Source organism: Hemiscyllium ocellatum, chromosome 11, assembly GCF_020745735.1.
Source record: "Hemiscyllium ocellatum isolate sHemOce1 chromosome 11, sHemOce1.pat.X.cur, whole genome shotgun sequence".
In the NCBI taxonomy this organism is placed as follows: Eukaryota; Metazoa; Chordata; class Chondrichthyes; order Orectolobiformes; family Hemiscylliidae; genus Hemiscyllium; species Hemiscyllium ocellatum.
The window spans coordinates 31,799,577-31,819,970 of record NC_083411.1 but is presented as its reverse complement, the minus strand read 5'-3'; the positions used below and the strand labels follow the sequence as shown (position 1 = coordinate 31,819,970).

At 39.3% G+C, this 20,394-nt stretch overlaps 1 protein-coding gene across 1 annotated transcript in view; it reads left to right on the top strand.

Annotated features, from left to right (window-relative positions):
• thoc2 (THO complex 2) overlaps nt 1–20,394 on the top strand; it is a 144,766-nt gene that overhangs the window by 43,308 nt on the left and 81,064 nt on the right. The window contains exons 10-12 of the mRNA XM_060832504.1: nt 6,285–6,434; nt 8,592–8,764; nt 17,244–17,439. Of these exons, the coding sequence (XP_060688487.1) occupies nt 6,285–6,434; nt 8,592–8,764; nt 17,244–17,439 (519 nt within the window). The remainder of the gene's footprint in view (nt 1–6,284; nt 6,435–8,591; nt 8,765–17,243; nt 17,440–20,394) is intronic.

Sequence of the window (20,394 nt, the reverse complement as noted above, 5' to 3'; positions counted from 1 at the left end):
CAAAAATGCCACCACTTGAATTCATCTGTACCTATCTGCGACAGATGTGCTTGTCTTGATAGTAATCGTAGGATGACCAGATAAAGTCTTGAGATGAAGCCTGATTTGACATTGAAGTTGTGTTGCATGGCACTGTCACTTCTCAAAATGAGAACAATTCAGAACAAATTTCAGTGCAAATCTGGATATTTTTGAACAACCATGACCCATGAGCAGCAGTCAAATAGTTTTCAATCCTAATCTTTAACTTCCAAGCCTGTCATGTATCTCACTCAACTACTCCAGCCAGGGGATCAATAATGATCCAATGAGGACTTCAAATGAAAATGCCACAAACAACAGGAATACCTAAAACCAAGGAGTAGTCTGATGAAGCAACATGGTCAGAAAGAAAAGCAGCATCTGACAGGGCAAATGATCCCACAGTCAGTGCATCAGGTTAAAGCTCAGCAGTGCTGGATGCAGCTATGAGTGGTAATGGACAACTAGAGAAGGCTGCATCTGATCCCTGTCCTCGATGACAGATGAGCCTAACATGTTTGGACAGCATGGTGACACAACGGTTAGCACTGCTGCCTCACAGTGCCAGGGACCCAGGTTTGGTGCCAGCGACCCAGGTTTGGTGCCAGCCTTGGGTGATTGTGTGTGACGTTTTCATGTTCTTCCCTTGCCTGTGTGGGTTTCCACTGGATGCTCTGGTTTCCTCCCACAGTCCAAAGATGTGCAGGGCAGATGGATTAGTCATGGTAAATGCGAGGTTACGTTGATCAGATTGGGGGTGGTGTGGATCTGAGTGGGATGTTCTTTGGAAAGTCAGTGTAGCCTCAATGGGCTAAATGGCCTCCACCTGCACTGAAGGGATTCTAAGATTCTGTGTTAAAAGGACAAGGCTGAAGTATTTATATTTATCTTCAGGCTCAAATGTTAACTGGATAATTCCTCACAACCACCTCCTGAGGTTCCTAAAATAATAGATGCTAGACTTCAGCCAATTCTGTTCACTCCATGGATATTACTGGCTGAAGACACTAGTATTGACACATTGTGGGTCCGGTTTTGAGGTCATACACTTCAAAACTAATGACATCTCTGGCTAATCTGTTCCAGTATAACTACAGTATCTAATAATGTGTAAAGATTATCCAGAAAAAAATGGAATAATCCATTCCAGCCAATAACACTCCATCAGCATACTCTTTACCATCAACATAATGATGCAAGGGGTCATTAACTGTGTTATCACATCGAATTTAGTCACCATTAGCCTGCTCACCCAGTTCTCAGTTTGGGTTTAGTCAGGTACATTTTGCACAGGTTAAAACATTTTCATAATCATTTTGATATTCAGCCCATGTTTTTATTTTTGCTACATTTTTCAAATTAGATATGACGTTCTTCACCAGACGGGAGAAATCCATTTTTGTGTCTTGTCTCCAAAAATTAGTGTTCAGTTATTCCAGCCAAGTGAGATTTTACAATACAAAATTCATGACAAAAAGAAAAAGGCATTCTTATGTTTATGTAATTTCTTCATGTCCGTAGGGAAAACCATGTACCACAAAAGCACTGTTCTTTGAGCTTAATGACTCTTGTAACATTGTAAACTGCAGTCAACTTTGCACAGCAGATGCCCACATACAACAGTGTAATCATGTATTTTATGATATTGAGGGATTAGTAATAGTCAGGACACAAGGATAAACTGATCACTTCTGAAAAACAGTGCCACATGACTCTTTCACATTTACTTGCAAAGGCGGACATGGTTTGATCTGAAAGGTGGCACATCTGAGAATGCTGCATTTTCTTGGTACTGGATTAGGCTATTGGCCTTGATTTGACATTTTTAAGTTTGTTGATCTTGAATCTTTCACAAAATTGAGGTGTACTTTCTTTGTGGCAATAAATGTTAAAGTTGTGCTAGCAGCTATTCTTACTTACTGGAATAATCAACCTGAACTGTTGCTGTTAAGGGATAAATTAATAATTTGAATTATATTTTAGTAACTTAAATGCTCCAAGATTTATTGAAGCCTTTGATTTAGTATTTAATCCAAATGTGGAAATTACTTGATTTGAGGTGGGATATAATCCTGTACCAAGAAATCAGATTGGAATTAATATTTATACTTATTCATTTTCCTTATTGCTTTTGGTTGAAATTAATCCATTCATAAATTGTCTTAGTTTGACTGTATACTGTGTAAGGATTGCAACTTTAAATTGTTTCTCTCCTTTTACCTCCTTCCAGTTATGTCACATAAAACATAATAATACAATTAATTTTGTAGTCAAGAGTGTGGTGCTGGAAAAGCACAGCAAGTCAGGCAACATCCGAGGAGCATGAGAATCGACGTTTCGGGCATAAGCCCTTTATCAGGAAGGGCTGATGTCCGAAACGTCGATTCTCCTCCTCCGATGCTGCCTGATCTGTGATTTTCCAGCACCATACGCTTGATTCTGACCTCCAGCATTTGCAGTCCTCATTTTCTCCTAATTAATTTTGCAATTAGTTTACGGAGTTGAGAGCATTTTGAGTAGCATGCTGTGATGCAGGAAGATATTTGAATGTTTCCTGTATGCAGGCTGTAATGTGATATCAGTCAGGTGGTTCTGATGGTTCATAGTAAATGAGTACATAATATTGAGTAAGAAAAAGCAGCTTGTGTAGGCAAAAAGAAATGAATTAAGCAAGTATCACTTGCAAATACAGGTCTAAAAGTCGACTGCCAACATATGTAGGAGTGGAGGTGAAATAGGTAATGAGGAATGGAGCAGTTCCTATTAACTGCAAAGAGTATATATGCTTCAAGGTACAAGGCAATTTGCAAGGCAAGAATATTGATTGAGAGCTTACCTGTCAAGGAAGGAATGAGTGTTCACTGCATATGACAAAAATTAAAGAATGAGCAGGCAGGGAGTGGTTAAATTTAATGCAGAGATGTGGGAGTTGATGAGTTGGCAGGAGGTATCAGATGGCAATGTTGTCTCAGTGCCTGATATTGCTATTACAGTTCTTAGAATGTGTACAAGAGCAGATGGACATAGGATTCCTGAAGATGCATCCTTGATAGAATGTGGGGAAATAGCTGATGACGTCTTGAAAAATAATGTCTTGAAACAGTACAGAGGAGGATGTACTGGATTCTTAAAATGCATAAAGGTGGATAAATCCCCAAGACCAGATCAGATGTAGCAGAAAGCTCTGGTAGCTAGGGAAGTGATTGCTGGGCCCCTTGCTGAGATATTTGGATCATTGATAGTCACAGATGAGGTATCGGAAGACTGAAGGTTGGCCAACAGGGTCGCACTATTGAAGAAAGGTGGTAAGGGAAAGCCAGGGAATTGTAGATGTGTGAGTCTTACAATGGTTGTGGGCAGATTGTTGGATGAAATCCTGAGGGACAGGATTCACATGTATTTGGAAAGGCAAGGACTGACTAGAGATAGTCAGCATGGCTTTGTGCGTGGGAAAATCATGTCTCACAAAATTAATTGAGTCTTTTGAATAAGTAACAAAGACGATTAAGGGCACAGCAGTGGACGTGATCAGTGCTAGGTTTACTGCTCATTGTCATTTATATAAATGATTTGGATGTGAGCATAAGAGGTATATTTAGTAAGTTTGCAGATGGCACAACAATTGGAGGTATAGTGGACAGCGAAGAAGGCTACCTCAGTACAATGGGATCTTGAGATGGGCCAGTGGGCCAAGGAAAAGCAGATGAAGTTTAATTTAGATAAACATGAGGCATTTTGGCATGGTAAATCAAGGCAAAACTTACACTTACTGGTAAAGTCCTGGGGAGTGTTTCTGAACGAAGAGACCTTGGAGTGCAAGTTCATTGTTCCTTGAAAGTAGAATCGCAGGCAGGTAGGATAGTGAAGAAAGTGTTTAATATGCTTCCCTTTATTGGTCAGAGCACTGAGTTTAGGAGTTGGGCGTCATGTTGCGACTGTACGGGACATTGGTTAGGCTACTTTTGGAATATTGTGCAGTTCTGGTCTCCTTCCTGTGAAACTTGACAGGATTCAGAAAAGATTTACAAGGATGTTGCCAGGGTTGGAGGATTTGACTTATAAGGGGAGGCTGAAACAGGCTGGGGCTGTTTTCCGTGGAGGCTGAGGGGTGACTTTATAGAGGTTTATAAAATCATGAGGAGCTTGGATAGGATAAATAGGTAGGGTCTTTTCCCTGGGGTGGGGGAGTCCAGAACTAGAGAACGTAAGTTTAGGATGAGAAGGGAGAAAGTTAAAAGGGACCTAAGGGGCAACATTTTTACACAGAGGTTGGTGTGTGTATGGAATGAACTGCCAGAGGAAGTGGTGAAGGCTGGTACAATTACAGCATTTGAAAGGCATCTGGATGGGTATATTAATAAGAAGGGTTTAGAGGGATATAGGCTAAGTACTGGCAAATGGGACTAGATTAGGTTAGGATATCTGGTTGGCATGGACAAGTTGGACCAAAGGGTCTGTTTCCAAGCTATGCATGTCTATGACTTTCTGAATGTGGAGGAGTTAACCTATTGGATCTTGAGCTTTGGAATGGAGGCATTGAGTACATTGAATTTATGTGTACTTGAGTGAATCCAGTTCTCATCACAACTCTCCAGCAAGGATGTAGGAGTCCTTAAAAATGTGCAGAGAAATATATCTGAATGATTTCAGGGATTAGGCATTTTAAATGCAAGACTTATTGGAAAAGATTAGATTGTTCCCTTTGAAGCAAAAGGATTATAAGGAGGGATTTGAAGATGGTGTCCAAGATTACAACAGAGGTGTATGAGGTAGACAAAGAAAAATTGTTCCTTTTAGTAGGTAATGCAATGGCGAGTGAACACCAGTGAACTAATCTGGAGAATAGAAATTGGGGTTGAGGTTGGAGCTCCTGAAGAAGCACTTCTTTGCACTGTGAGTGGTACTGACCTGGAACTTGCCTTACTGGTACCTGCGGCGATGCTGCTGACTTGGGTGGAAGCCAAGGTGTTGAATTAAATCATAAGGTAGTTCTATGTGTATTAAAGGAAAATAAACGTGCAGAGATTCCGAGATCGAGTGGGGAATGGGACTGACTGCATGACTTTACGGTGAATTGAAGTGCATTCTATGGCTTGAATGGCTGCTTCCTGTGTTGTACATGATTGACTTGCCCAACTCTTCTGGTCAATGACAGTGTGGGTGCGTCCATTGCTGTGATTCAAACTGCCCACTTAGCCCTTTACCATGGTAACTTTGCTGCTTGTACCTCTTGCTCCTGTTTGAATTCAGTATGGTTTCGGACTCCAAGCAGTAAACATAATTTCCATGAGGCCACGTCCCCTTTTTTTCATCCTGAGCGGAAAAATTCCACTTTAGGGCTGCAAAGGATGTCTCAACCTTTCTCTCAGCCCCTGACATTGTTAACCCTCACCATCTGATCCAGACGTTGCTCATCGTGTATTTTAACCCTAACATTGCATACCCCTCCCATACACTTTGACATTGTTCTTCCCACTTCTGTTTTTTTTAATCTACCCTCTCTGTCCTAAACCATGTTCATTTGCCCCTCCTGCTCTCACACCTCTGACATGAGCCAGAATTTCTAGAAGGTGAATTCAGGGAGAGGCTGAATGACATTGCCAGGAAAGAGAGGGAATATTTGTTGTAAAGTGGAATGTTAGGATTGTTGGAGGGCCAGTGACCGGATTGCAGTGAGCACTGTCAAGGTGGGGATTTCGTAAAAACACTGCCAAGTGGCAGGGATGAAGATTGTTGGGAGAATTAGTAAGGTGATGATTTCTGTTTTGCTTAGAATTGTCTCCTTGAGCAAACTTGCACATGCTTCACATATATCTGAATAGATCATAATAAAAATACCAGCCTACCATAAAATAATCAATTCAAGTCTGAGAGTTATGACTGTCACTCCCACTGTCATGCAGAATAGTGTATAAGTCCAGACAGCATACAATCAACAATTAGAAGTTTAAACTCTCCACTTAGATCCCATCACATGTATGCATCAGGATTTCATTGGGGCACAAAATTCAATAGTGACTGGTTATTTGTCAATTTCCATCCAGAAAAATCAGACCAAGGCTCGACTTAAAAGCTGCATTAAGATTTGTAGAAAATTAAAATAGACATTACCAGGAAGGGGGAGCTAAACCCAGGGATTAAGTTGTTAAGTGAAGTGTTTTTTATTCGACATGAAAGGACTAACTTCTTGTTGAAGATCAATAGGTATTATAATCTAGGTCAGCATCTCTCATTGTAATTGTCTGTCTTCCCTGCTCTTCCAGCTCCTTCCACTGGATGCCAATATTCTAGAACACCATAAACGTGAAATAGTTGAAGCTAAGCAAATTGCACGAAAGCTTACTCTGGTAGTACTCTCTGCAGATAAGCCAGATGAGAAGGAGAAGGAGAAGGAGGAAGAAAAGAATGAAAAAGTGAGTTGAGATTATAAATTAACTACATACTATGGTGATTAAATGTTTACCTTGCTTTGTTAACCTGACCTATTGTCTCAGTTTTGCCACCGAAAGTGTGAAGAAGTCAATATTTTTCAGAAAGTTTGTCTGAAATGATGGATTGACCACCTGTAAAAAGGTGTGATCCGAATTCAGTGTTTTAAAAATGCCATCATTTACTTTTTCGGGGTGTTCACTGTTGTGTTCTTGATTTAGGTTATTCAATGTTTACTCAGATTCGTAAAGGTACACTGAATCTACCAATAATTTTGGATTGAAAGGTAATTTTACTCACCCAAAAACGTGTCACCACGTGTTACACGGGAGAGTCAAGTTCAGTTCATATGCAACTTCATTAAAATTTGAGTTCAGGATATGATGATTTTGTTAAGGTCATTTAACTCAGCACACAACAGGATTGGATATGTTGCTTTCAGGTAGCTGTAAATTAGGTATTGGTAACTGATTGTGGAACTTTTAATTTTCCTATCCTCTCAATTTGTTGGGCAATGCTTGACATCTATACATGCTACACAACATCTACCAAACTTGAGATTTTAGTTTTGATCAGACACTGGGTGAGGTTCCCCTATTCTTTACAATTCTAGACGGGACACCCCCAACTGTTAAGCTGCCAGCTCAGGAGGGATGAACTTGTTCTCCTTCTTGCTTCACCCACCACTTGGTTAGTTGCAGCAAGCTTAATTTACAAAAGATGTCTTTCCTTGTGGATACCTTTCTCCCAGATGCATATGAACTTAGGTTTTAAAAGGAACTAATTTTCCCAGGCTTTCTTGAATTAATGAAAAGCACAAGTATATTCATTCCTACTGAAAACAAAATATGTGGAAATCACAGCAGGTCAGGCAGCATCCATGACAAGAGAGCAAGCTAACATTTTGAGTCCAGGTGACTTCATAAGGGCACTGAGAGTCATTCAGCCTCAAAATGTTAGCTTGCTGTCTCTCCAAAGAAGCTGCCTGACCCACTGTGATTTCTAGCATTTTTAGTTTACAGTACAGATTCCAGCATCTATAGTAATTTGCTCCTCCTTATTAATTCTTACACATGTGAAGAAATACTGATGTGACATGCAGCTTAGGACTAAGAGCTGAGTCCAAAAGATCAACCGGAAGAAAGGTTATATGGGTCAGTCTCTGAATTGTTTATGAAGAGCAGATTATGTTATTTGGTTACACTAGTCACATTAACATTGGGCATTGAACAGACTATGTTTAAGATTCTTCGTTTTGAATGCTGATTTAAGTTACTTTTGTCCTGATTTTTAACTGGTTTGCAGCACTTGGAATGAGAGGATGGTCTTTAGCTGCAGCACATATTGATTCAGTTCTTTGACTGTAATATTCCCATCCCCCGAACACTTGAATACTGTCTCGTACCCACGAAAGCATTGAACCTCACTTTTCCACTCCAGTTGAGTTGAATAATTTTTTTAAAACTCCTGACTTTGTGTATTTTTGAAAGGAAAAAGACACAAAAATGTGTCTGCAGTTTGGGATACAATCTACAGAGATGACTTATAATTGAGCAGGGGCACATCAGCCCTCACCATCCTTGTATTCACAAGAGATTGCAGTCCAGTCTGTTTGACATTTCTTGGGCATTTTTTAAAGATGTTACAACACATCATTCTCACATAAAATGTTTTAAAATATTTTAATCAGTCTTTTTGGAGATATTATGATAAGTCCAGGGCAAATTCTAGAACTTGTGGATCACAGAAGGTGCAGTTGTTGTTTCTGTAATAGTCCTCTTCTGAAAAAAAACACACGTTTCAGAATTAAGAGCTAAAAATGTCCACATACTTCAAGATTCTGACTTTTTAATGACATATAGCTTCATGAAGTTCATATTCCTGATGTACTTGAATTTGGGCTTCAATGTGTAAAGGTTACACATGCCGACTTAAAGTTATTTTATTTCAAGGATTATTAGTAAAATTTTTAGTGTAGAAACTCTAAAGTCATTATTTGCTCAACTGGAGAACCTCTAACTTGATCAGTGGTTGTTTTTCCTCATTCATGAACAAAGCTGGAGATTAATTATAATTGTGAGTTTATTGCTTTTCATGCCTTTTCTCTCAATATTAAATTGAAACATTTCATCTCTTTACAGCCTCCTGACAATCAGAAACTTGGATTATTGGAAGCTCTTCTAAAGATTGGTGATTGGTATCATGCACAGTGTATCATGGATCAAATACCACCTTTTTATGCCACAGCTCACAAATCTATAGCACTTGCTCTCTGCCAATTGATTCATGTCATTACTGAACCCTTATATAGAAGGTGAGTCACTTTGTCGGGATCATTAAGTGTAATTTGTTCTGGAATTGATTTTACTTTCTGTACTGTTTTAATGAGTTTCATTTTTAACGGAGGACAAAACAATGTTTTTTTTTCTCTGGAAAGAAGCTCTAATTATTTGCAGGCATGTGTAACATGGCAAAATTTATCTGGTGCTGGCTGCCTTCTGACAACTTTTCTAAGTTTTTTTGTTTATACGAAATGGTGTTGTTGCATTGTTTGGTGGGTAGCAGAGTATGATAAGTTTGCATAGGTAAATGAAACATAAACACTTCTGAGTTTCTAATGGAAATAAGAATCAAATGAATGACTTCACAATAAGTACCAAGTTCACTTTATTTCATGACCTGCAAAGTCATTTGAAGTCTGCAATTAATCATTGCTCCCAGTGCACTGTCACTGAGAGTCATCTGATAGTATGCAACTCCTGAGTATAAACGCTTGTTTTATTACTGTGTTGTTGCTGAACCAGATTAAGATAAAACAATGTTAGAAAGGTTCTTGTTTTGATTGACCATCAAAGTAATTCTGCAACATGTTAGTTTGTTGCAACAAATGTAGCTTTTGTCTCTGACCATTTTTCACATAATTTTCTGTCATATTCATCTGTCATAGTGAAAGCCATGATTTTAACCTTTTTTTCATTGTTTACTTGCACTGAAGTCTTGATACCTCTTATCCACTGTGGGGAGAGTTAAATACTGCTGTGCATTACTGAGAAGTGTTCCCTCTGCTAAGTGGAGGCTATGGCTTGGTTCCAGGGTTTTGCATTTGTGCAATGAGAAAATCAGGAGCTACTTCATCGGTAATGTTACGAGCATCTCTGGTTCACTAAATGATATTTCGGAGCTTCTGATCAGACTGCATTAGGAATTTCTGAGCAGTTTTGGGTCCAGTATCTAAGAAAGAATGTACTGACATTGGAGAGGATCCAGAGCAATTATTCAAATATGATCCCAGGAATGAAAGGATTGTTTTTGAGGTGCAGTTGATGAAGCTGGGTCAGTACTCCATAAAGTTTACAAGGATGAGGGGCAATCTCATTGACATTTGCAGAATACTTAGAGGCCTGGATTGAGTGGATGTAGAGAAGACATTTCCATGCGGAGGAGAGAATGGGATTTGAGAGCACTGTCTTAGAATGAAGGGATGACCTTTAGAACTGAGATGAGGAGGAAATTCTTCAAGTGATGACTCTGGAACTCATGGTCACAGAGGACTGTTGAGGCCAAGTTATTGAGTGTATTTAAGACAGAGATAGGTTCTTGATGAGTAAGTGGATCAAATTTTCTGGGGAGAAGTCAGAAGAATGGGGCTGAGGAAGATATCAACCATAATTGAATGCCGACGCAGATTCGATGGGTCAAATAACCTAACTCTGCTTCGATATCTTATGGTCTTATGGATTAATTTTCTATTAGCCTGTCAGTCTTGTCTCTAGTCAGTATCTTAAGTGGTTGCAAAAGCTTTTGATGTTTCGTTTTTTGAAGCAGTAATGACTTGACTGATTAATTATTGATTAACTCTTGTTCTGTCCTGGCAAAGCTTTTTTTTCTGTTTTGTAATGACCCCTTCAAATTAAGCTCGTCCATTAGATGCAGCAATTGTTTCTTTGGCTGCATTGCTACTAAACTGGTCAGCTCCAAAGTTCTATCCTATTTCTGGTCCTCAAGAGTACTGTGGTGATAAATGGTTTAACCCCCAAGAGTATTGTCTTCTCAGTTGGCAAACAATTATAGATGCTCCCTACTTTAAAAATCCTGCATATTTGCCTTTGATTTTCTACTCAACAGCTTTGCCTCCAATCCCCTCTGCAAAATTTTCAAAATGCTGTGGCCTCTGAAATATAAAACTTTCTTTCCTTCTGCACGGTGGCTCAGTGAGTAACACTGCCTCACAGTGCCATGGACCCGGGTTTAATTCCCCCTTGGGCAACTGTCTGTGTGGAGTTTGCGCATTCTCCCCGGGTCTGCGTGGGTCTCCTCTGGGTGCTCCAGTTTCCTCCCACAGGCCAAAGATGTGCAGGTTAGGTGAATTGGCAATGCTAAATTGCCCGTAGTGTTAGTTGGATTAGCCAGGGGTAAATATAGGGAGGTGGGTTTCTCTTCGGAGGGTTGGTGTGGACTTGTTGGGCCGAAGGGCCTGTTTCCACGCTTTAGGTAATCTAATCTAATCTTCAATTTCATATTCTTCGATGCACCCTGCCACAGTACTGACACATCCCCTGTTTTGTTCCTAAAGATTTCCTGACTGTGATTAGTTATGATTTGGGGATGCCGGTGTTGGAGTGGGGTGTACAAAGTTAAAAATCACACAACACCAAGTTATAGTCCAACAGGTTTAATTGGAAGCTCACTAGCTTTCAGAGCACCTGATGAACCACCTGATGAAGGAGCAGCGCTCTGAAAGCTAGTGTGCTTCCAATTAAACATGTTGGACTATAGCCTGGTGTTATGTGATTTTTAACTGTGATTTGTTATGCTCAATTAGCTTTTATCATCCCAGACGTCTCTGCCACCTTTCTCATAACCGAACATACCACCCTCCTCCAATGTTTCTCTGTTGTTCAGCAGAGTTGCATCACTGGATTCTACTTTTGACAGTTTATAATCAGGCAGTAAAATCTTCTTGAAATATGTAAAAAGGAAAACAGAAGCTGAAGTGAACATTATCTTCTTGGAGAATGACGCTGGGGCCACATAATTGGGAACCAGGAAATGACAGGAGTTGATTTAAATAATTGCAACAGCCTTCACAAAAGAAGACATGAATAGCATTCCAAAATTAATAAATATTAATGGGACAGAAGAAGGACAGAAAATAAATACGATAACTTCGTGTTGAGAAAGTGCTAAGGAAACTAATGGTGTTAAATGTTGATAAGCCCACTGGACGTGATGGGATGCGCCCAAGGATATTAAACAAAATAGTTGCAGAGCTAGTGAAGCACTGGTAGTAATGTAAGAAAAATTCTTAAATTCTGGAAAACTTTTAATGTAACACCTTTATTTAAAAAGAAATCAAGAAAACACAGTTAACTATATGTCAGTTAGCTTGACATCTGTTGGTTGGAAAATTATCTCCAGCATCTGCAGACCTAATTTTTTACTGGAAAATTATGGAATCTGTTATGAAGGTTGTAATAGCAGAGCCTTTATAAATAGATAACATGATCAAAACAAGACTCGAGACTTCAAAAGCAGAAGTTATACCTGATAAATATACCAGAATTCTTCAGCAGGTAACAAGCAGACTCGATAAAGGGAAAGCAGAGGACTCCATACATTTGGAGTTCAACCTGGATAAATGTGAGGTGATACATTTTGGAAGGTTGAGTATGAAAGCTGAGTACAGGATTAAGGATAGAATTCTTGGCAGTGTGGAGGAACAAAGGGATCTTGGTGTGCAGGTACATAGATCCCTTAAAATGGCCACCCAAGTGGACAGGATTGTTAAGAAAGCATATGGTGTTTTGACTTTCATTAACAGGGGGATTGAGTTTAAGAGTCATGAGATCTTGTTGCAGTTCTATAAAACTTTGGTTTGACCGCAATTGGAATACTGCGTCCAGTTCTGGCCGCCCTATTATAGGAAAGATGTGGATGCTTTGGAGAGTGTTCAGAGGAGATTTACCTGGATGCTGCCTGGACTGGAGGGCTTATCTTATGAAGAGAGGTTGACTGAGCTTGGACTTTTTTCATTGGAGAAAAGGAGGAGGAGAGGGGACTTAATTGAGGTATACAAGATAATGAGAGGCATAGATAGAATCGATAGCCAGAGACTATTTCCCAGGGCAGAAATGACTAACACGAGGGGTCGTAGTTTTAAGCTGGTTGGATGAAAGTATAGAGGGGATGTCAGAGGTGGGTTCTTTACGCAGAGAGTTTAGAGAGCATGGAATGTGTTGCCAGCAGCAGTTGTGGAAGCAAGGTCATTGGGGACATTTAAGAGACTGCTGGACATGCATATGGTCTCAGAATTTTGAGAGTGCATACATGAGGATCAGTGGTCAGCACAACATCATGGGCTGAAGGGTCTGTTCTGTGCTGTACTGTTCTATGTTCTATTTGCATTTTCAGAAGGCATTTGAATAGTACCTAATAAGGTAAGAACCTACTTAATTGTGATGTTGTCTTCATACTCGTTAATACTCCTCGAGATACTGCTTCTTGGTGAGAGCGCGCAGTTAAAACTGAACACGTACGCCCATGTAGCCATTCACAGAGACATGATTGTGTGCAATTTGAATATTGAAGGGTATTTGACATTTTGAAAAAAGATGTTATTCTGTTCTGTTCAAGGATGTCATTAGTACAGTACTGGTAATTGTTTTTTTGAGCTAGTGTTGCAATGTACAATCTGTTTGGTCAATATAACAGTAAATGTAAAGGATCAATTATGTGAGTAATTTATCTAAGTCTCCAAGTAGTAATTGCAGTATTGGACAGTGTCCTGCAAGAATCGGGTACATTAAAAAAGTATCACAATCAGTACGGATAGCTTTACCAATCTGCCCAGTTAACAAGTATATTTAGAGGCAGCTTGGATACTGCATCTGTACACAGTATTCAAAACAGTTTCTTAGAGCATCAACCAGAGACCATGCTATTCAAAAATGAGAGGTGACCTTACTGAAGCCTCTATGATTGTGAGGAGACTTGACAAGAGGAGGGTATTTCTTCTTGTGAAACTGAAACTTGTGGATACAATGTAGAGAATTGGGGATCTCCCTTATAAGATAAAAATGAGTGTTCTTCTCTTCCCCCACCTCCCCCCAACCGTGAGAATCCTTGGTGTGTTGTATTCTGGGACTTTTATTCACTGCCTAATTGGGCAGATTTCTGATTGATTAAAGGAGTTGTGGGTTATGGAGCAGACAGGAAAGTAGACCACATCGGCCATGATCCTCTTCAGTTGCAGTGCAGATTTAAAGTTTAATGGGCTACCATTGTTCTGAAGTCCTGTGTCGAGTGTTCATATGTTATCATGCAGATATGAGCCAGCTTCTGTGTGTATGCTTATGACATGCAGCCTCTTAAATGGGAGCCATCATCATCACCTTATTCTCTTCACAGCCTTGTTTTTCCCTCTATCTGCAACTTTATCTATTCTTGACAGCCCAATGAGACCCTGAAATTCTTTTGACTGTGATCCTTCTCCATGTTTCACTGTTATCAACTGTATATGTAGCTGTCCTGCCCACCCTTTGGAATTTCCGTGTTCAAACCCCAATGTCCTAAATTTGCTTCTGCTGTTAGACCTTCTTAAACTTTCTGCAATTCTCTAAGGTTGGATTTACATGCATTTGGAGAGGCAAGGATGATTAGGGATTGTGGCCGAGGGGAATTATGTCTCTCAAATGTGATTGAGCTTTTTAAGGAAGACCGATGAGGGCAGAGTGATAGACATTGTTTACACGGACTCCTTTGACATGATTCCACATGATGAGCTAATTTACAAAGTTAGGTTACATGGGGTTCAGGATGAACTTTCCAATTGGAAAGTAGGCTTGACGGCACAAGACGGAAGGGCGTGATGGTGGAGAGGTTTTTTTTGGATTTGAGACCTATGACCAGCAGTGAACCACAGGGATTGGTGTTCGGTCCACTGCTTTTTGTCATTTATATAAATGATCTGGATAAGAACTTATGAGGCATAGTTAGTAAGTTTGTGGGTGATACCAAAATTGGTGGTATTGTGGACAGTGAAGATGACAGAGAAATTTTGATCAATTGGATACATGGGCAGAAGAGTGGTAGATGGAGTTTAGTTTGGATAAACGTGAGATATTACTTTTTGGTCAAAAAAAAAAGGCAGGACCCTGAGTACTGTTGTATAACAGAGACCTATCAGTTTAGGTGCATAATTCTTTGAAATTTGCGTCACAGGTAGACAGGGAGATTAAAGTGTTTCGAATGCTTGCTGTCATTGCTCGGACCTTTTGAGTACAGGAATTGGGATGCCATATTGATGTTATACAGGATGTTGGTGAGACCTGTTCTGGAGTGGGCAGAATTGTGTGCAGTTTTGGTTGTCCTGCTCTACAAAGGATATTATTAATTTCAAAAAAATTTACTGGAATGTTGGTGGAAATGGAAGGTTTGAGTTATTGGGGAGGGTAGATAGGCTGAAACTTTTTTTTTCACTGGAGCATAGGAGGTTGAATGGTGGTCTCATCGAGGTTCATAAAATCATGAGGGACACCAATGAGCAGCAAAGGCCTTTTCCATAGGGTGGGGAGTTTAAAACTGATGAGGGGAGGAAAGTTTTAAAGGGGGCAACTGCTTTTTTCACAGTGATTCGTGTGTGAAACAAGCAGCCAGAGGAAGTGGTGGATGCAGGCAGGAGTACAATATTTAAAAGACGTTTGGAAAAGTCTATGAATAGCAAAGGTTAGGAAGGATATGGGCAAATGCAGGCAAGTGGGACTAGTTTAGTTTGGGAACGTGGTCAGTATGAATTCGTTGAACCAAAGGGTCTGTTTCCATTTTTCCAAAGTTTTCTTTTTTTTTTTCCTGATGACTCTTCTTTTTACGTGCCAGCTGTATTTATTCACTCTTGCTTTTCTGAAGTGTTTTGGTGATTTTCTGTACAAAGCCTCTTGTATCCAAATGAACAAAATGGTTGATTGCTGTAAATAACAGCATAACATACTAAAGGTGGAAAAATGTTAATAAGTATGTAATTGCAAATTTTTGATACAGGTGAAGGAACCGAAATTGATCGAACACATAGATAAATAGTATTCGCCTGGTCATATCAAGCTACTATGCGATTGTGCCACCAGTTGCATTTGTTTCATCATGTTTCAAGAAAGTATAGAGTCTTAAGGGTTGCAGTCCCCAGGTCAACCTGTCTGCAGTTGACAGGAAAATAAACTTGCAATCAGACCTCCAGCCTTAATCAGTCTCAGGATGTTTAACTTTTTTTCTTCTTTCACATTGACCCATGAGATGGGTTACCAGTTGATCAAAACCATAGATTTCTGTGATCTTTGTTACATTGTACATTGTGTGCTCCAATATGCATAATGTTATGGTGTATATTCTGAAAATGTGTTGCTGGTTAAAGCACAGCAGGTCAGGCAGCATCCAAGGAACAGGAAATTCGACGTTTCGGGCCAGAGTCCTTCATCAGTAATGGTGAAGGGCTCTGGCCCGAAACGTCGAATTTCCTGTTCCTTGGATGCTGCCTGACCTGCTGTGCTTTAACCAGCAACACATTTTCAGCTCTGATCTCCAGCATCTGCAGACCTCACTTTTTACTGGTGTATATTCTGACTTGGTATTCAAAAAAAATACACAATTACTTTTAACAGCAGTCTGTGAATGCAGATAAACTTTACGGTATGAAAATATTTTTGAAAGCCAATAAATTTTAATAACTCTTTAAAGCTGACTGCAAATAGTTTTTTTGAACTTTTATAACTTTGTCAACCACGAGTACAATATCTTGTAGCTGTGTCAGGAACAATCTTAAATTTGTTAGGAAATAGCAGGTAGCCCAAGAGTTGTCTCCAAATTCTAATTAAACCTGGATGGAAGTTCTCATGAACTGACAACCAAGCATTAGCAGAGGAAAGTATACTTTCTCACTAAAATCTCATCTGTCATATATTTCGAGGCACAGATCGTTAATGTAGAGCTCTTTGTTTCCTGCACAACATTTTTAAAAAATTTGGAACCTCTGACTGAGTATCTTTTCCCATATCCGTGTTGGAGTAGTGCCAACTATTTATTTTTGCCTTTTTATTCCTCTAAAATCCTAAGAGTTCAAAGGATACGAACAAGTCTTCCAAAACTAAAATGGGCAACGTTGGTTTGCTTTAAAAACTTACTTTCCAATGCTAAATATGAATTTATTCCATAAATTAGTCATCTAAAATCAAATATTTATGTTGAAATGCAAGAAACTTTTACAACTTTATGCCATTTTTGAAGAAGAATTGAATGATTTCATATTTATTCATCAGAAGTCTTAAAATTTTAATAGTTAAAAATTAATTCTCTACGCAACATTTGAAATACTGGACACAAACTAAAATGCATGGAATCCAAGCAATTAACTGTGGAATTCTGTGCACCTTGTAACTGTAGAATATTATCGGGTGGGAACTGAATTTTATTGTTGAGTTTTCTCCTCCCACATTAGTATAATTCTTGTAGTTGTTTCCCGTTATCTTTGTGTTCAAACCAATTATCTAATTTTCTTGGAATAATTCAGGTTAAGGCAGAATCCATATTTTGTGTAAAATAAAATGTAGATGTTCCAAGTCGGAATGTTCACTGAATACTTGGTTGGGGGTGGAGGAATAAAAGATTGATATCAGCTCTGTCCTGATGTTTGCACAAGTTCACATGTGTTCTTACCTTTCTGTCAATTTCATAAATTTCAAATATTTTATCAGTTCTTTTAATCAATTTGGCTTATATTTGTACAAACCTTGATATTTTATTTGCAGGGTTGGTGTACCAAAGGGTGCCAAGGGAGCAGTAATTCCATCACTTAAAAATGAAAGGGCTCCAAAACCAGTAGAAACTTTTGAAGACTTAAGAAAAGAAGTTTTCAGTATGCTATGCTACCTTGGACCTCACCTATGGCATGATCCTATCTTGTTTGCTAAAGTGGTTCGTATAGGCAAAGCATTCATGAAAGAGGTTGGTGTGAGCTATATGCAAATCCTAGATGACTTCTACATCATTATTCTAAAATCCTTTGTGTATGTTGCAATTTACATCTGCTTTAATGTTCTTTAAATCTTGAGGAATAACATTTTTGTAATCTGACCAGAAGCTTTTAATTTTTCTTCAGGACTTTTGAGTCTTTCGTGATGACATAAATAATTACTGGCAGCATGTTAGGGTGCGTATTTGAGGATTTCTTTTCTGTAACAATGAAGGCACAGCTATATAACGTCAAGTCAAGATGTATAACTTGGAAGGCAAGGGGCAAGAATTTGCAGGTTATGGTCATAATGTCATAGAGGACTACTGCACAGTAGGTTGATCTATCAATCAAAAATAACCTATATATTATAATCTCATTTTCTAGCATTTGCCTCTGGATTTGTACACCATGACATAGCACCTGCACATCTGAAGACCTCTTGCACATTGAGGATTTCTGCACCTACCACTCTTTCAGGCAGTGAGTTCCAGATTCCCCACCACCACTTTGTGAAAAAGATTTTCCGCCTATCCCATCTGAACCTCTTGTCCTTTAACTTAAATCTATAAGCCCTGGCCTTTTTTCCCCTTGGTGAAAGGATTAGTTTTTTGCTTCCTTCCCTTTCATTACCTCCACAAATTTATGTCTCAATTATGTTCCCCCATCAGTCTCCTCCTCTTCAAGGAAAATGCCCCACGTTTCTCCAATCTCTCTTCATAATTAAAACTTTTGCGCCCAGGCAATGTCCCGGTAAATCTCCTCTGCAATGTCTTCAGTGCAATCATATCCCTTCCACAATATGGATTTGGGAATTCCACACGACACTCTAATTGTGGCCTAACCACCATTTTATACATTTCTAGCATAACCTCCCCCTTTTCCTCAACTCTGTGTCTCAGCTAAAAAAGGCAAGTATCCCTTATGCCTTCGTAATCATTTTATTTATTTGTCCTGTTAGCTTTAGGACCCAGTAGAAATATACAGCAGGATACCCCTGACCCTTGCTGTCCTACCATTCATAATGGATTCTCTTGCCGCCTTTGTCCTGTTCAAGTGTGTACGAACACTTAACAGGATTGAATTCCTTTTGCCACTGATTAGCCCATCTGGCCAGCCCATATTATCCTTCTTTGATCTAAACCTAACCTCCTCATTGTTTACCACCTCCCCAATTATTTTCCCCAATAATTATCCAACATTATTTCATGCTGGATTACGATTCCGTGTATCTGATGCCCCTGTCCCAACAAGAGGTCAAATTTGTGGACTTGGTTACTGCTGTCTCAGGAACTGAGTTATTACAGTAGAGAATGCTATTAGTATGTGTTGTTAGTGGAAGGAGTGAATGTTGAAGGTGTTGGATGGGGTGCTAATCAAGCACCTGGATTTTGTTTTAGCTCCTCGAGTATCCTGTTACATCATGTGTGATTAGCATCTGAAATGCACTGCCTAAGTATGTGGTTGCAGGCTGATTTTATCATTGCTTTCTAGAGGAAATTAGTTAATTTCCTGAGGACAGAGGTTTGCAGAGCAGGGGAGTTTGGCAAGCTAAATGGCTCTTGCAGGAGCTAATACATGCAAGAGACAGAATTACCCCTCTGTGCTCTTCGAAAAAGCAAGATTGGATCTATTAATGACCGAGATGATGACAAAAATACGTACAAATTTTCACATTCTAAACTGAATAAAGCTAAAAATAAATGTGTCATTTCAGAAGTCTTAATCTAACTTCAGTATAAAACTTTGGGAGTATGGGCAGTTTATGTCAAATACTTAGAAATCAAATTGAGGGTGAAGCCAAAAGCGTGTGGAATGCAAACTAGCAATGGAAGATCATAGAAACAGTTGCAGTGCGTTCGTAATGACAGCAGTTACTTTGAGTGTGAAATGTGAAGTCCAGCTTTTGGAGAGGTAGTGAACATTATGACTACTTTAGGTTTACTTGAATTAACTTCTTCCTTAGTGATTTTATACCAACTCAACTTATAAGCCATGACACACACACACCGAGAGGTTCTATTTCCATGCAGCTTTTCAAATGTGAGTACTTAATAGGGCAAGGCTGAATCAATATTAAACATTAAACAAGAGTTAACTATTAGAATTGACAATAAATACAACAGTAATTGCTGCAATTACTTTGGTCATGCCACTATCTTTAGGTTAATTCAGCAGTACCTTGTTAAAATGTGAAATTGAGGAAAACAGATTGCATTTTTGTCAGATTGCAGAATATACAATGTAGTTTATTTGTAGAACAGCCACTTGGATTAAACTGAGGGAATCAGACATTTTATTATTGCATGATCAGTAATGAACAAAGAGGCATTCTGAGTTTCTGTCAACATGCATGAAGACAGACTAACAACAGAGGATTTTTTTTTGTAAAAAATATTTACATGGTGTACTCATTCTTTGCAGTTTGTGGTATAGTTTCATTATGTTGTAGTGGATTTTATAACTCTGTATGTGTTGCTCCAAGCCCCCCTTGTTTGGCCTTAAATAAACCAACTCCTCAGGACTGTCACCTGTGAAGCTATCTCACAGATTACATCAGAAAAGTATACCTAAAGCTGACTTTGGCTACTTGTTGTCATTAGTGCAGGTTGAGTGTTTTCACTAAATATTAAGCCTACTTAAGATGTTAAACTCCCCAGGGGAGATCAGAACTTGAGGGCATAGGTTTAGGATGAGAGAGAAAAGATATAAAAGAGACCGAAAGGGCAACTTTTTCATGCAGAGGTGGTACGTGTATGGAATGAGCTGCCAGAGGTGGTGGTGGAGGCTAGTACAATTGCACCATTTAAGAAGCATTTGGATGGGTATATGAATAGGAAGGGTTTGGAGGGATGTGGGCCGGATGCAGGCAGGTGGGACTAGATTGCGTTGGGCTATCTGGTCAGCATGGACAAGTTGGACTGAAGGGTCTGTTTCTGTGCTGTGCA